We start from the raw sequence: 17,767 nt of genomic DNA on the forward strand, positions 1-17,767 counted from the left end.
ACCCAGCTTTGGGAAAAGAACGAAGGAGAAGCAAAATAAAAGCTGACAGCCAAAAGCACTTTTAATATAGTTTCAGTACTTTCAAGAGAAAGCTTCTGTACACAGAGCAGCCAATGAACTGTTACCGAAATAAACACAACTGCCTTTAAAAAAGTTAAAAATTTCTTTCTGATGATAAAGAAAATCAAAAGAGATGAGAACCAGCGAGTGAGGCAGGAAATATATTTATTTTTCATCCTCCAGACACACTTCTTTTAATTTGGCATCCAAAGCCATTGCAGTTCATTAATGCGAATTTGATTTATCTCAGGATGAAAAATTGCCACCCCTTTCACAGAGCACTCATTTTCATCCAGGCAGCCGCAAATCCACGGACAGGGCACCGCACGTGGCACCTCCTGCAATCCCTGCCTTTAAAAACCACATTACACCAATAACGAGTAATGGCTATTATTGGCGTCCCGAGCAGTCACCCACACGCCGGCGGCATCAGCTGAAGGATGGAGGCCAGGGTTACTAGACAGCGTCCGGAGCGAAGGTGCAGCCTGTCCTGACCTTGCCAAGGTCCCAGACACCAAGTCTCCGGTGTTCCCACGGGGAATCCCTCCCCGCCGGCAGCTGCAGGGCACGGGCACCGTCTCCAGGTGCAAAGACAGCAGCCAGGCTGATACCACGCCGCGTCCTGCTGAGCAAACCTCAATAACGATTAGTGGTGTCCGGTCAAACGAGCTGGGTGGCGTAGGTGCAGGCAGCTCGTTACAGGCGTCCAGCGATAAACGGGGCATTGCAAGGGGGATGCAGACCTCCCTCTCCCATTTTAACCCGGGGATGATGACAGCAGGACATTTGCAGACAAGCTGGACCAACATATCCGCATGCAACCGTTCTGAGCTGGCATCCCAGCAAATCTGCCTCCTAAGCACATTTGTGGCTTTGTTTTAAATGATGTGAGAAATAAAAAAAAAAAAAAAAAAAAGAAAAATCCCTGGCAACATGCACCTAGAATGCAACAAGTAAAAGCCCAGGATTTTATTAATTTGTGCATTGCTTTAAATGCACTATTTTACAAGGGCTAACCCCAATCCTGCACAAAATCCTAAGCCATAAGCTTGAGACAAAAAAGCAAATGCTCTTAAAATGCAGCACTAGAAAATCCATTTGGAGAGAAATGTGGTGGTGGTGTGCGCAGGTGAATCCTCAGCATTTAATAAAACACACCCACCACACCAATCAAGTGAAATCCATTCATATTTAAACAACAGGGTTTAAAAAAAAAAAAAGCTTTTGAAAAATTTTTTTTTTTGCTCCTGGGACATCTCATCATAAAAACATGAAGATGCTTTCCCCATCCCAAGAAGTGGTTTGGCAGGACCTGTGTCTCTCTGAGGCATTAGCAGGCCCTTTTCCCAACTCCCATTGCAAAGGCACAAGAAGTCAATGGTCAAGCTGGTACGTCAAACCCTATCCCTTGTGAAAGCCAGGTCAAAAATGAAACGGAACTCAGGAGAGCATCTCCAGGGCCTCGGCAGCTCTGCCAAGGGAGAGCTCCCCACCACCATCACGCATCCTGGCTCCAAACTCAGCTCCATCCAGAAGGTGGACTTGTCCCATGGCACTTATTAACACAGCCAAGCTTTGGTGTCTTTGAGTTGTTTTCACTGGAAAACAGATCAATTTCTATTGATGATGCCAGAGAAAGCCAAGGCTCAGCAGAGGCAGGAACCAGTTACTCAGAGGACCTGCTTTCCTCATCCCAATATGACCAGGTGTATGACAACCCTATGACATAACCTCTTCAAGACAGCATCAAGTGTAAGGTAAGACATACTAGAAGTTCATTTTAATACCCTCAAGATAGATATTCCACACCTCCGGCTCTTTGCAAAATAAAGTCACCAACACCAGCCACAGATGGGGAGATCGATGGGGAAACACAGGTTCAACCATCCCCCACCTCCTGCTGAGCAAAGCCAGGAGAGGACTCTGGCACCCACCTTCCCAGGTCCCCAGCAAATCTCACCCACGGCCCCACCAGAAGAAACACGCACTGTGAAAAGACGGGAGCACGCAAAGGCTCCTTCCCCAGTGCCTTGCCTGGGACCTTTTGCGAGGTCTGCTCCTCGGAGCGCGGCCAGAGGAACAGAAATCAAAGCCTCACACTCCCAGGAGAAACGCCACCACACATCTCCAGAAGAAGATCCTCCCACGTCAAGCACAAAACATCATCATGCACCAAGCAGCCCTGGTCTCCCACTGAAAATCACAGTGCTCGGCTGCCTTGAGAAGGCAAAGAGATGCTGCTCCTCCCAAAATCCCCACTTGGCTCCTCACCCGCACGAGCTACTCCAGCCTCAGGGACAGGAGGGGACAAAGCTTGCATCTCCGCTAAACACAGAGCTGTCTGTGCCATTTAGGTGGCACAGACAGCTCTAAAAATTAAACACAAGCACAACGTTGGCCATGCTGTTCATCCACCCTGCACTGAGCTAACCCCGGATGGGAGCAGGTCTCCCAGTGGGAAAAAGGAGCAGGATGTAACCCCAAAACCACTGAAGACTCGCTGCCTGCCCATGGACCTGGTCCTCCTCCAGGGCTAGGTTCACCTATACGCCAAGGAAACACATAAGCCCATGAACTCTCTCTTCCACCCTAGTGCTACCAAGACTATTTTTTTTTAATATATATATTTCCAAAGAAAATTAAAAGCTGACACACCACAAGAGATGACTGACAGCTGAATGTGACTTTACAGAGATATCGGATAGATGAGCTCATTTAAGTTTTCCAAAAGTCCTATCTGAGGCTAGAGGGACTAATCATAAAACATCCAACATCAAAGCGAGCGTCAAATAACAGCAAAGCACATACCCTCACACAAAGCTTCAGAAACAAAGCACGCAGGCACATGTGGTTTATGTTACTGCAGTTTTAGCACAGTTAAATATTTCCTAAAAGATTCCCTCTAGATGTGAGCAAAATTAAAAACTGCTGTGAATGATGTGTGTGTTGGAAGCAACGAAAGCCAGTGTCTCACCTGGGCTAAGCTTTATAAGAGCACAGGTAAGCTGAGAACAAATTCCTATTGCCTGCTCAAGCCAGGAACCAGGACCTGTCACACTTTCTCTCTGAAAAACACTTCAAACCTATTTATTCTTAAAGCCAAAACTAAATATTTAATTTCTTGTGTTTTGTTTTTCAGGTCTCTAGCCTCCTTAAGCTAGCATCGTTTTGCCTGGAGTAATTAACCACCCAGTTAAAAAGAAGTCCCAGCTTCAGAGGGTCTGTTTATACTCTTAAAAAAGACTCAAAAGCCAACAAATAAATCTGCTAAAGAAAAAAAAAGTTAAAATTCCAGCTGTCAAATTTTTCCTAGCTCTCCCTACACGACCAGCAATAAACTCCGGTGGCTTTCATCATCTCCAATTCCAGTTTCTGTAATACAGTCCAGAACACGCTCAAGAAATATCTCACCTATGAGGGAGCGACAATAAACAGATCATAAGTTTTAATGCCTAATAATCCTTCCTTTTAATTATATATCTTAAGAAAAAAAATAATTAGGCCTTAATGTATATTTAAAATGTTCAACAGTTTCCATCATGATACGACTAACGAACCTCTGCTGGCCCCTTTTATGTGGTTTAAAGTATTTTAATATTCATGGCAGGATAAAGTAATCTACCCATAAAGAAAAATAAAGTGAAAATTAATTAGCAAATTGGAAACATGTTGTACTACAACTGCCCCACCCAAAAACTAAGAGGATACAGAAAAATTAAACTCCTATAGTAGCACCCTGACATGGGATACTGGGTTTCAACAAGGAAAAAAAAAATGTTTCCTGGCCCATGGCGTTCCTTCCAAACCTGCTCCCGCTGGATACAGCCTTAGAACTAGACCCAGGAGGAGAATGAACTTTACACAAAACAAAAGCAACCACAACTGGCCCTAGAGAGCCCCAAAGTGTTTTCCCCAAAATAAACAGCTCTATAAAGCAGCAAACCATCTAGAGTTTTAAAAACAACTAGATATAAATTTAGACTCTGCCCTGTACCACGTCACAGGGGAGGGAAACCAAATGCTCACCTAAGAGTGAGCATTTTTAGGAAAAAAAAACACAAAAAACTAAAACGCCTAAAAGTAGTTTTGGAAAAAACCCTAAAAGTAGTTTCAACCACGTTAAGAGCACAGGAACCCATCAGTATTTTTACCTCCGAAGCTGCATTTCAACAGGCATCATAACAAATAGGCACCAACGGGAGCTGAAAACCATAACGTAACAAAAAACTTCCAAATCACAATTCCTCGGATTAAAATGCCAAAGGCATTTACAGGTATTCTTTACAAGTATCAGGTCTAGCTTAACCTCTGCCCAGGCAGAAGGCTGATGAAGCAGGGTCAGAAAATCCCCCGCGCCTTGGACGTCCAGCTTAAGCACGGGACTAGGGACCACAGGAAGGTACCAAGGATCAACCTGCAAAGCATCAGATGAAATATTCAGGATTAATTGCAGGTTTGAAAAAAACAGGCTCCCTCCAAGTGTTTACAAAGCCAGTGCGTTTTAAAGCCCTGCTTCATTGTTACCCTAACAGCAAAAGTAAATTCTGCCTATGTACTTACGGCTGGACCGCATACCTCCCCATCAGGGCACAAAGGCTTATCTGCGGGTAAGAAGCCATAGGCAGCACACACCGTATAGATTAAGTGGTTGGTTACAACGCAAAGAACAGCACAGAGCTGGATGCTTCAGAAAAAAAGGAGAATTCCCACCTAAAATTGCCACAGACACTCGCCCACCCATCGGCAGCCGTGACGACTCGAGGGCAAACCGTATTATACCAGACTGGGGAGCACAGGCGAGAAACGTGAATTTGTTCTGCCGGATCACAGCCTACTGTCAAAATCCACCAGAGGACTTTTCTCTCTCCGAGAACCCAAGAGATAATGGTGTAAAAACTTTTGTTCATAAATATTTATGCAAGTGAACTTGTTAAAAATTAACCGCCGTCGTTAAAGGTTTTGTATCCTTTAGGATTCCCGGCATGCAGTGCAGTTGCATGCTTTATATTAAGCCTGGCATTTCTGCATTCCTTTCCTGCATGCTTTTGTCATTTGTCTAAAAATTAAAAGGGGAAAAAAAAAACCACCACACACACACAAAGACGGGATCTGTACACATAATAATAAAGCAGTTTTTAAGAAGACAAAGATGCCTGTGTTCAACATCCAAGATCTTTCTTTGAGCAGGAAAAAAAAAATCAATTTAATGACTCCAGTGAGATCAGGGTTTAAGCCTCGTTTAAGTTTTACTAAGCATGAAGGAATTATTGGTTGATAATGTGGCATATATGCTTTTTTTCGGACCTGCCGGCTTTGTAAGCATGAGGGAGCTGGAGCCCAAAGCAGTTTGTCCCCCAAGTACAACCCTAACCCCTCCACATCACCTTCTATCTCCAGAAGGCCATTCCTCTTGGATTTCGGCTTTCAATTTTTCAGAGAGATTTTTTTCCCCCACCACAAAGAGAAGGAATTTCATGTCTGTACTGTCCTTATTTTCTCACAGGTCTGAGTCAGAAACACGACTGTACAAACATCTGATCTTCATTAACAGCAAATCTCAACCGTGCAAACCTCAGGTCGCGACACCAGGAGCTGGCGGTGTCCATTAAAGAGATCCTTAGATGGGAACAGTAGTTTTGATTTAGCGCTGGAGAGCATCAAGTAAACCAGGGTTGGGGTTTTATGTTTTTTTCCAAGACATAATGGTTCCCATATAAGCCGACAACCAAGTTCCTATCTTAATTGCAAACACACACACGCAGCCACAAAGTGTTTGTGTCTCCGGTGGCTGGAGCTCTTCCCCCTCACCTTCCAGCAGCATCCGCAGGATGGATGTGGAAAGTTGGCGGAGGACATCTCAGCTATGCCTCCCCTCCACCCCGGGTAAACACACAGCCCTTCACAGCCTTTTGTTTGATGTAAATCCTCCTCCTCCGGCTCCGGGCTGCGAAGGACTGCTGGGACTGCTGGGACAGGGCTGCTCCGGGAACAAAACCAGAGGTGCCCGACCCCACATCACCCATCTGAAGAGGAGCTGCACTACAGCCAAGAACCAAACCCCCCCCAGCTCCGAAGGCAAACTCCCACGGCGAGCATCCCGCGCGCCCCTTTCGGGCTGTAAAAACAAGAGATAAATCACCCGCCGACTTTGTGGCGAGCGCTTCCAGAACATGCTGCTTCATCTAAAAAGCTGACGGTTCGGAGGACAATGGGCACAAGCTCCGATTTCAAAGCTGGGGAGACGGTTTAGACTTGTCAGGGAATATGAAACGCCAGAGCCGGGACCATCCTCCCCGTCCTCCGGCTCGCCCAAAAACAGCAGCGGGAAGTGCAGGGAGCCGGGGCACGCGTGATGCTGCATGCCAGCGCTGGACGTCACTTTGGGATGGGACTGCTCTGCGTGTCCCGCATGCACCTGACCCCAGCACTCACCCAGATCCTTCACAGCACTGGCTAAAACCTCATCAGAGCCACGTTTCAAATAAATTTTAAAAACTCATTAAAAAAAAAAAAAAGAAAATTCCTTTGTACAGAACCAGCCCTGGGTTTAGGCAATGGTTACTCCGTCTCCCACTCCCACGCCAGCTGCTCACTGCATCCACACCTTGGTGGGCAGGTCAGTAAAGCATTGCCCACAGTAAGCTATTATTTCCTCTCCTCCCAATTTTAAAGTTCCTGCAGAGCTACTCCTCTCTTTCTAAAAAAAAAATTGGTTTTGAGTTTCAAAGTATTTTAAACAGACTCAGAATAATTAATCATCTTAACGCAGACCTTAGAAAATATTAATTCACTCAAAAAAAAGGGTATAATCATATCCTCAGAGAAAAACCTTTTGTGCTACAGGAATTTTCACTGCGTATCCTCAGAGGTGGAAGGAGAATTCTTCTGCCGTCTCCTATTTTCACATCTCAAATGGAAAATGTTTTGATAATACTCTTCTGAATGTAAACTGTACCAAATGGGATTTTTTTAAAGCTGTTTTTTCCGCAAAAGGAAGGAGGGCTCTTTAAATAAACACAGCCGAACTAACCATTCCTTACAACAAAAACCACCCTCCTTTCACTCATTCACACAAGATGAATTTACATTTCACATTTGCAAAACAAATTCCAGCCTAATGTCATTTTAATGGAAATGCACATTTCAATCACTTCCAATAACAACCGGGAGCTGATTATTGTATGTAAAACACCACATTTTGTTTCTCTTTAAATATATACAGATATAAGGCGGCTTTCAAATGGGGACAAGCACTGGAGGGATGGGGGAAGAGGAACATTTCCTCTCTGACAATCCCCCTCCGCCAACGCACACAAAAGCCACCTGCCCATGGAGAAAAACACGATGCCATTATTCCCACCATCATTCCCACGGCCCCTTCGTCACCGAACGAAAGCGAGAAGGCCGCGCGCATCCGTCCCCAAAACGCGCATCGCGCCAGGCCACCGGCAGTGGTACCTGCCAGTCCACCCAACTTGTCATCCCAACCGTTCCCCTCGTTTTCTGCCAGCCGGCCCCGCTGAAGGTGCCCGTGGAGGGGGCTGGGAAGGGGAAAGCCGGGGGGCAGATGCCCCCCTAGAGATTTTCCATGGGGGGAAAGCCCCTGATGGAGAAGACAAAGGCAAACGCTCAGAGCTGTTGGGGAGATGCATTCTGTTTATAAACCCGTCTCCCGGTGGAGGGGCCAGGACGCCCGTGGGAGCGCGGGTGTGGATGCTCAGGGGTGAAAGGGACCCACGCTGCGGGGCGCGGGGGGGGGGGGGGGGCGGGGGGCCGGCAGGGCTGCGTGCCCTCCATACAAATCCCCGACGGGCGCGGGGGGGGGGGGTGGGAAGCTGTCTTTATTTTCCCACTCGGGCTGGATGGACGGCGTCCACGCTGCGGGCTGCTGCCGGTGACACCCGAGCACACACACCTCACGGGGGGGATGACGATGACAACACCCCCAGCCCTTCCACCCCCCAAACCCAAAGCCAGCATCCTCCCAGAGGAGCACAAGGCAGTCCCTGCCCCCGGGGCAGGATTTTCCTGTCAAACCACAACCGCGCCAGACAAAAGGCTGAAGTGTTTGGAGAGGATGGGGGGGGGGGGGCGGGACAGAAGCCCCCAGGGGCCCCGTCCCGGCACTCACCGACTTGCAGCACGTTGTCCACCGCGCCGGTCTCCAGCAGGCGGATGCCGCGGCGGAAGGGCAGCCCCTCGCCCTGCGGCGCGGCGGCGGGGGCGGCGGTGGGGGCGACGGGCGGCGGCGGGCCGGCGGCGGGGCTCTCCTCGCCGGCTGGGGCGGGGGCAGCGGCGGCGGGTCCCCCCGCGGCGGCGCTGGCGGGGGATGCGGCGGCGGCGCGGCCGGGCTGGAAGCTGGAGTACATGCAGATCTGCCGCTCGCTGCGGGGGAAGCTCCAGTAGACGATGCGGCGCTGGACGGGCTCGGGGATGCGCTGAAAGCGGCCCTCCACCCGCTCGAAGGCCCAGCTCCCCGCCACCCGCTTGGCCGCCGCGTCCAGCAGCGACTCGGGCTGCAGCAGACTGCCCGCCCCGGCCCCGCCGCCGCCGCCCCCCGGCCCCGCCGCCGCCGGCCCCGCCGCCCCCGCCGCCGCCGGCCCTGCCGCCGCCGCGGGGCAGCAGCCGGCCAGCGCCGGAGGGGCCCCGCTGGCCCCAGCGCCCGGCCCCGCGCCGGCCTCCGCGGCGCCGGGACGGGGGTGAGCGGCCCCGGTGCCCCCCGCCGGGCAGGCCCGGGAGCACAAGCGCTTGGGGCCCGGGGCGCCGGCGGGCAGCGGCGGGCGGAGCAGCTCCTCTCCCTCTCCTCCCTCCGCCATAGCTGCGACCGACTGAGCCGGGCGAGGGGAGGAGAGACGGGGAGGAGGAGGAGGAGGAGGGGGGTGGGGGGACGGAGACCGGGGGTGGAGACTGGAGGGGGTGGTCCCGCCGGCCGGGAGCCGGCCCCCGCCGGGGCGGGACGCTCCGCAGCCCCCTGGCCGCCCCCGCCGGTAGCCGGACCCCAGTTCCGAGCTGCGGCTGCCGGGATGCCGGGGGACCGGCTCCGCGGGGCGGGGAAGCGGTGGCCCCGGGGGACCGCCCCGGTGCCCTCCCGGCTGTGTCCCCAAGCGGGGAAGGGGGGGCGCGGGGGACGCTGCCTTCCCAGTGCCCGGAGGGCGGGGAGCGGGAAAGCCCCGCGGGGTCCGGTCCCCGCAGCGCTGGCGGGGGGGCGAGGGGGTGTCGAGGCCAGCCGAGCGCAAGGAGCTTGGGCTGAGTTAGAGGCAGCAGAGGGGCACGGCGGGGCTGGACACGGCATCGCTGCCCCGGAGGTGTCCGGCAGGATCCGGGGACCTGCTGCAAGTCTGGGCCCTGCGGCACCCAACCTCAACGCCCAGCCTAGCCCACAAATCACCTTTGGGTTTATGCTGGGTAGCAGAGCTGACAGCAGTGTCCGACCCTTCAGTGGGCGTCAGTGGGTTTGCTTTTTCTTTTAAAGCCCTGTGTAAAGAAGCTCATCCCACATGTCAGTGCAGCATCCTTGGGTGCAGAGAAAATACCGGAGCACACTCAGCCTTCGGCAGAAGAGATGAAGAAACATAGACAGTGCTCACTTTCAGGGAGCTCTGCTCTGCAACTAGGTGGGGTTGCATTAAAGCGAGGTCCTTCAGCACATATTGCCTGAGTCAGCACCCCAAAATCCAGGGAGCTGACTCCTCACTGGACTTCGCTTCAGCAGAGGATGATGGCAGCAGCCCTGGGACCAGCACAGCTCGGGGCCAACAGGGAGAGCACTGCTGCCCTGCTGGGGCTGGTCACCTGGCTGCCATGTCCAGCAGGACACTGTCCCAGGATTTTCCCCATAAATACACTCCCATTCTTTTGTCCTGTCTAATTTCAAGTGGCAAACCTCTGAGGAAGAGCAGAGCTTACAGATTTCAGAGTTCAGGTTTCTTATTCTGTTTTTCTCAGCCCTTTGAGAATCTAACCCCAATTCCTTTCTATCTGCAGTTCAGTCACATCTAGACCATTACTGGTTATTCCCTTGTTGCAGAGATCTCCTATTTACTCTTACTGACAGAGCAAGAGTACATTTCCTGGAATAACAGGGGGATGCAATTAGAGAACAGGAAATAATTATGCACCTTTGCTATGCCACGAGGTACCTCCAAGCCCAAGGTCTCCTTTGCAGGACTCGGAGGGAAGGAATCAGATCTCAGGCAGGTAATGAGAGCAGGCAGAGCTACTGCAATGAGAGATCTCCATTTTAGAGAATAAGCCACATGCTAATCAATGAAGGTCAGGAAGAGGTTTTCCTTGAAGGCTGAGGTGTTCCTTGCTGCCACTGGTCTTGTTCTAGATAATCAGTGCTAATCGGCAGCAGGGCCTGGCCGAGGGCAGCGGCTACACATGGATTTGTTTACATTTTCCCCAGGAATCACGTCCCCATTTCTTTAACCCCGAAGGGCATTTTGCTCTCCGTAAGGGATTTGTGGTGACAGGGAGCACTTGCAAGCACATTGCACAGCTGCCGGCATGTTGTGCATCACCTCTGCTCGCTGTGGTGGCGGCAGGACCTGGAGGGACGAGAAGGGCTTTGTCCACCTCTGCCCATCCCTGGCTGCACAGAGGAACCTCAAGGGGCCATCCCAAAGCACCCTCCTGCCCCACGGCAGAGTAAGCTTTCTCAGCAGAGACAGTCTGATAAGATCTTAAGCACTCTGGATGATGCAGGCTGCGGGCTCCGGTATTACAGCAGCCCGACTGCCCGGGAGTTTCTGCTGGCACCCGTGTGTCCCTGCAGCTGCCGGTTCTGCTCAGGCAGGGGGGGAGCCTGCGTGAGAGCTGGGGCACAGCACCCTGGCTTGTCCGGTCCCTCTCTCACCATGCTCTGCAGATGTCTCCTAGTGACAACCTTGAGTGTTCTTACTTACATCGTCCCCAGACGGTGCCAATAAAGAGGATTTTAGACTTCGGCCCGAGCAGGGATGTTATTCATTCCCAATGAGCTGACTTTTCACTGCATAAAACATATAATCCAGACTCAAATCAAAGCAAGGTCGGTGCAGTGACTGGCCAGCCTGTCTCTGGGGGATTAGCATGTTATTTCAAAGACAAATCAATCTATTTTTCCTCTCCTTCATCATCTGAATGTTTTTTGCTCCCCATTCCTCCCCATCTCTCCCTCTCTCTTTCATTACTGCCTTGAATTTCTCAAGGGGGGAGCTCTCCTCCTTCCAGAGAACATGGACAGACCTCTTCTCCCCAGGGAAGGATGCAAAATGTCAGCCTCCCGCCCAGCCCCTGATGCCGCTCATTCAGAGCCTGGAACCAGGTACATCAATAATTCACCGCATGCTTTCCTGAGCCCAGCCATTTGCTGAGCCTCTACCACCGGCAGCCCTGGTTCCCCTCCCAGTTTCGAGGCTGTTTGGTCAGGATCTGCCCGTGCTGCAACCCACCAACTCCAGCCCTTCTGGCCTGAGCACTGGTGTTACTCACAAGGGGCTGATTTTTCACGCTGGCCCCAAAAAACATTTTGAGTCCCTGGCTAGAAAATTTACTGACCAAAGGGGCCAGAGCCCCCATGGCTCTACACTGCAGTTAGGCAGCATTGCAATCCAATATCCTGGGAAATTTTTTGGGTGCCAGCTCAATCAGAAGTCCAGCTTTAAGTTGCAGATGCTGTAGGGCACGAAATCTGCTTTCCTCTTGCTAGAAACTAAATTCAAGAGCTCCAACAGAGAGAGAGGAAAAGGATGCTGCTGAGATGTTCTCTGCGGGTTTCCTGGCACCTGCGCTTTGTTTTGTGGCAGAGAAGGTAAGTGCTGGAAGGTATCGTGTCTCCGTCCAAGGGGACGCCACCTCCTCGGCTGCTTCCACTTGCATGCTTTTGTGTAGGTGCTCTCCTCTGCCCACCATGCCCAAACCCCACATCCAGCAGAAAAACTGCCTTTCCCTGGGCATCTTCCCCTCTCTTGGATGCTCCCGTGCCTCTTTGACATTGCTTTGACTCTGACCAGTCAATGCTGTGCCCTCACTAACATGGGTAACTCTGCCTGAGCTTTGCAGAGATGACAGCGGAGCTTTGCAAGACCCAATGAGCATCAAGGAAGTCCTCTGATGACATGAAGATATACAAGAGCAGCAGAAGCTTTACGGCCAATTAACGATGGGAAAGGAGCTAGACAGCAGAGTGCAGGCAGCCACCAAGCTTCTGCTCTGGCCACCCAGAGGATTTGCTGCTCTGAAGCTGCCAAAGCCAGGCTTATCAGCAGCCAAGCTCCCTGCTACAGCCCCCAGCTTGCTGGAAGCATGGCTGTTTCTGCCTTTCCCGTGACGCTGCTGCTATTCAGAGCAGAGGCAGGAGGGAGAGGACACGGGGAATAACACAGCCTGCAGCTCCCCTGCCTAATGCACTCAGGAGCAGAGGGATCCATTGCCCAGAATAGTTATTCTGGTGGATCCAATGTCCACGAAGGGGCAGAGAGCATTGCCTTATGAAATATTTGGCTTTGCAAGCAAGAGGACCCATACCTTGGTTTGGTTGCCCACAGAGTTGAGCCCCATTTTTAGATTCTCCAGTGCCTAATAAGGTCTCCAACAAAGCGTAAGTTTGAGCTGGAGCTTTTCACATCAAACTGTTCAAATCCCCCGTGGATTCTCCACTGACTCATTAGTGCTGAGTTATTGCTGTGCTCCTCTTTCAGCAGGGACTCTAGTAAAGTTGCTTTTCACCAGCCAGCCAGTTATTTAATGAAACTTTCCAGAACTGACAATCTCAGGAACCTCCTTCAGGTGTGACTGCAATTGCCCGTGTACTCAAAAGAGAAATGCAAGGACCGAAAGTACCACCTCCCCTCCCCAAACATGGGCTGAATTCAAAGATCAGGTGCAGGATGGGTGCTGTCACCCTCGCTTTGACACAGGAACGGCTCTGCTTGCCTGTATGTCCCTGTATCTGCTCAGGGATGCGTAAGTTTAAAGCAGGGGACGCTGAGGGTGCTGCAGCTTCTCTGCCCTTTGTCTGCTGCCAAAAGGAATGGCAATCCCCGAGAAAGACCTTGCTCCATCCTTGATCCATGATCAAGGATGCCTGCACCCAGCACTTTGCCATGCCCTCCCCAGGGCACCCCGTGACACATCGCCTCTGCCTGCCATGCTCCGCAGGCACCGGGAGTCTGGACCTGGCAGGGCTGGGGGTCCTGGAGGACCTTAGCAGGAGGCTGGGGAGGTGTGAGCATGGGGAGCCGGCAAGCCCTGCCTCAGGGATGGGGTCCGTGGGGCAGGAGGGAGGTTGGGAGGCTCCTTTGTACAGTTGAAGAGGGGACACCCAGGAGCAAAGGGGCAGGAGGAACAAGGAGATGGTCCGGGGCAGCAGTGAGGGAGAAAAATGGAGCGAGGTGCTTGGGACTGGGGAGATCCAAACTCCCCCTCGTGCCCAACCAGAGAATTAGGGCTGTCGGGAGCTGTTGATCCCCCTCTCCCACACACACAACGTTACATCTCTGGCTTGCCAGGGCTGCCTTCCCCTGGCCCCATAAGCTTCGCAAAGTGCTGGGCCTCTGCCTTGCCACGGGGATTTCTGCACCCGTCCAGCAAAAGCATTTGTTGTGCAGGCCAGCAATTAAGCACGGAGGAGCTGCTGGGCGAAGACCCTCGGCTTCCAGGAGAAACAGTCACCTCCCCGGCATGGACTCTAAAAGCAGAGCGCGCTCCAGAAAGTTACTCAGCCCCACACCGGAGAGTGGCATCCATCCCGGCCAGCCTGGCTGCCGTGGTGCTGAGCTCAGCAGAAAGCAGCCCCCCAACTGATCGCCCCCCTCTCAGCCACTGAAGCTCCCTCCCCTTAATTAGAGATGCTAAAATAACCAGGGAATCATTTTGCAGGCTACAAGAGCATGAATAAATGATGGCAAAGTGAGGCGTAAACAATGCTCCCGTCAGCCTTTTGCATCAGGTCTGCCCTGGCTTCGGAGAGGCGAGCGGTTTCCAGGGTCCGGCTGGGTGGGAAGCCAGAGTCGGGCCAGGGCTGGGGCTCGTCCCTCCGCCCTCCGTCACCCAGGGCCCCACTCCTCCTCCCTGGGCAGAGAACCGACCGTCGTTTATACCATAACCCCTTTGTATCGTCCCAGCCTTTTACCCTCTGCATTTAAACACACTTTGCAAATGGTAACTAAAATGTAGATAACTCTGGGTGGGGAATGGTCTTCTAGGGGAGGAGGGAGAAATTAAACACTGGATGAACTTCACTTTTTCAGGAAAAAAGAAGAAGTTCTGTAAGGGAGAGAAGATAACACACAGATTCTGCAAGCTAAAAAACAACGCGGAGGAGGCTGAAAGCTGGGCAAAGTCAGATGCAAAGAGAAGCTCCAAAATCTCAGCGATGGAGCGTAATTAACGGTGGAACAAGGGAGCGGTGGAGCCCGGCTCGGATGAAGGCACGACACCAGGGCACTGGGACAGGCCCCCGTGGGGCGGGCAGACCTGCCTGCCGCACCCCACACTGCTTGCGATGGGCACGCAGGGCACGGCTGATTGGCTGGGAGGTTACAATGCCACAGAGCTGATTGGCTGGGAGGTTACAATGCTGTATGGGTGATTGGCTGGGAGGTTACGATGCCCCGTGGCCGATTGGCTGGGAGGTCACAATGCCGCACGGCTACTTGGCTGAGAAGCTACAGTGCCACGGAGCTGATTGGCTGGTTGGCCACATCGTTGGATGCTAGTTGGCTGTGTGGCCTTATTACTGCATGCTGATTGGCTGGGACAAAAAAATAACCCTAATAAAAAACCAGCTGTGATGAAAGTCAGATCATTCCAATTTATAATATTTCTCCCCATACCTGGTACTGCTGGCCTTTACAGTCATCTGCGCTATTTTGCCAGCCCTACCGAGCTGCAGTTCCTCAGGCCGCTAGGACCATCGCTGTCAAGCTGCCATCGTCCCAGGCCACGCTCGGCAGCAGGTTTCAGGAGCCAGAGTTCAGACACCTGGAGCATCTCAGCTGGGTCATTCCTTACCATCCATTTCAACAATTTATTCCAAAGCCATTTCCATGGGCACATCTACGTGGGGGAAAAAAAAGGCTCCAGCCTGGGACCTCTTCCATAGTAAAAAAACCAACGAATGTCATTAACTCAGCTTTTCTTTTATAGCTTTATCAGGGCTCTCACAGTAGCTGGGGAGCTGCCCACCCCAGCTCAGGATTTGTGTCTATTCAGGAGGCGTACAGTGCTCTCTCAGAGGCTGCTCCATGGGTTTGTCCTCTGCTGCTTTACAAGGAGGTCAGTGTAGTCCCCATGATGGGGGCTGATGTACCTCAGCTCTCGGCAGTGTGGAAAGCCCATGTGGGGACCCCAGCCAGACCCCAGTGCTGTCCTCAGTGTGGGTCAGTTGGGGCACAATGGGATGAAGGGAAGGTTGCACCACACTGACCTTCTCTTTAACAGCCCACCCATCCCAGCTCCCCTCCACGACAGCGTGTCCTTGCACATTGCTCCGTGCATAGGAGCCAGCAGCAGACAGTGGCAAAGTTTTGGCAGAGGCATCAGCAGTCCCAGCACAAGGCTGCACCACTTGAAGCCACCCGATGCAAGAGCAGGACACGGTGGCTCAGGCACTGCACCATGGTTCAGCTGGAAACCAAATGTCGCACCCAGCTCGTCTTCAGGAGAGACAGATGGAGAGAGACACAGCAACTCTCCCCTTGCACGGCAGCAAAAAAGGAGTAGCTTGCTAGCTGCTTTCCTGGTGGGAAGGTGAGGTGGAGGGGAGCCAGAATTTTAGCAAAGCTCCTACTAACAGGGACCAGCGTGGGAACCACTCTCAGCCTTGGGCGTCTGCTCCGTGCTGCAAATCCATGTGTGTTGGGCTGGCAAGATGTCTCTCCTGGGGTGCTGGTTGGGCTTTGTCTGTTCACACTGGGCTCCTTTCAACCCCCAGATCAAATCCATAAATAACAGAAGCAAACGGTTCCCTCCGTGCCATCGCCCATCGCCGGCAAGCAAAGGTAGGGACTAGAAACAAGCAGCACAGAGAAATGGCTGTTTTGTTCTTGCGCAGCGATGGCTGGACCGTGCTGGGTGGACAGAGAGAGGAGGTGAAGCCACGCAAAGCTGCACCGCGGTGGCACTCAGAGCACCTCTGTGGGGGTGAGAGCCTTGATGTCCCATGGGGCCAGGGCTCCAGCTCTGCCTCCCCCAAACCACTCTGGATCCACCAGGAGGGAGGGAAGGAGCTGGGATGGGTCTGTTGCAGGGCAGCAAAAGGCTGGGGGAGACACTTGGAGGCCTTTGGAGGGAGAAGAGGGGTTATGGGGGAAGCAATGGGAGAGGCGAACCTGCTGAATGCACCTTTGCCCAAAAGCCAGAGAGGTGCCTCCACCCTCTGTCCCTGGGGACTGCTTTGGGGTGACTCTGCTCTCCCTCTGCCAGCAGACAAAAGACGGGACATGCCAAGCAGTGGGGCTTTGAAAACCCAGCAACTGGCCTCTGTCCTGCTGGTGGCCTCACAACTGGCCAGGACCTGTGATGTGATGCTGGGGAGGGAGGTGGGGACGAACGAGTGCAATATCTGACGCACTTCCTCAGCCCTCTCTTTGCCAGTCTCCAGCACTGGTGGCCGTGCAGGGGACACAAATCACTGGGGTTGGCTCGTTTCTGTGGCTGTTTCTCTGCTCTGTCCCATCTCCTTGGGCAATGCTACATCAAGATGAGTCTGGACCTACTCACCAGGGACGTCAGCAAGTTGGCCAAAGCTGGGGACAAGCTATGCAGCCCTCGTTCCCCAGCTCCTAACCCACGATGGAGACACACGGCCGCCGTCCCCAGGCAGCGGCATTCACCCTCACCCCACAGAAGCAAGAGGGGCCCGGCTGGGCTGGACTTGGGGGTCAGAAACGCAGCCGCCTGCATTTATTTTGCCTAACAACAGTGATCTCTCTGTGTATTTTCATTCTGTTTTCCTAGGCTCAGCTGCCTCCTCAATGAAATGTTTCCAAAGCAGCCTGGCTTGGCGGCTCGCCAGCCCCGGCTGCCAGATGAATGGGTGGAGGAGGAGGGACCCATTCCTCTTCTTGACACAGCATCGCTGCACAAGAGGCCTCTGTTGACGTTGGGACTGGCTGTTCCCCCTCTCCTGAGAGGCTCTGCCTGGCCCTCAGCAGGAGCAGCACACAGGGCCAAGGCAGCAGGCTGCATGTGACGTGGGACCGGGGTCTGTCCTCCTCCGGGGTTGGCACTGCCACGGACACCAGGGTACCACGGCCCAGCACTGCCAGGACCTGATGTCAGCCCCAGCTCCTTGACCTGGACCCTGCCCTGCTGAGCCAGCCCCCCTGACAGCTCAGCACTCCTTGGGGCTCTCTGACTCCTACTCACAGCATCACTCCCCAAGGCATCAGTGTCCCCCAAAATACCTCTCCTCCACCCTGCTCAGAGCAAAGCTCTCCCTCAGCACCGCTGGAGTACAGACATTGACACAGGTTTTGAAGAGCTCTGGGTCTCCAGCACCTTTCAGGGGAGAGCAATGCCACGGGGGCCCCAAGCACCGCACCCCCAAACCCTTCAGGCCTTTGGACAATAACATATGGAGCAGCATCAGCTTTACCCTGGCCATTACTCAGACATGCAGGGCTTCAGCCAAACAGTGCCACAGCTCTTTCCCATGTCTCTGTTTCTCTACCCAAAGCAAAACACCAACCCAAGTCTTCAGGGATGGAAATACATCTCC

At 53.0% G+C, this 17,767-nt stretch overlaps 1 protein-coding gene across 1 annotated transcript in view; it reads right to left on the reverse strand.

Annotated features, from left to right (window-relative positions):
• Window positions 1-8,895, reverse strand: part of ZSWIM5 (zinc finger SWIM-type containing 5) — a 98,923-nt gene extending 90,028 nt beyond the window's left edge. The window contains exon 1 of the mRNA XM_054833219.1: window positions 8,192-8,895. Within this exon, the coding sequence (XP_054689194.1) occupies window positions 8,192-8,876 (685 nt within the window). The 5' untranslated portion in view covers window positions 8,877-8,895. The remainder of the gene's footprint in view (window positions 1-8,191) is intronic.
• Window positions 8,896-17,767: the final 8,872 nt, after the last annotated feature.

This window comes from Grus americana, chromosome 8 (assembly GCF_028858705.1).
Source record: "Grus americana isolate bGruAme1 chromosome 8, bGruAme1.mat, whole genome shotgun sequence".
NCBI lineage: Eukaryota > Metazoa > Chordata > Aves > Gruiformes > Gruidae > Grus > Grus americana.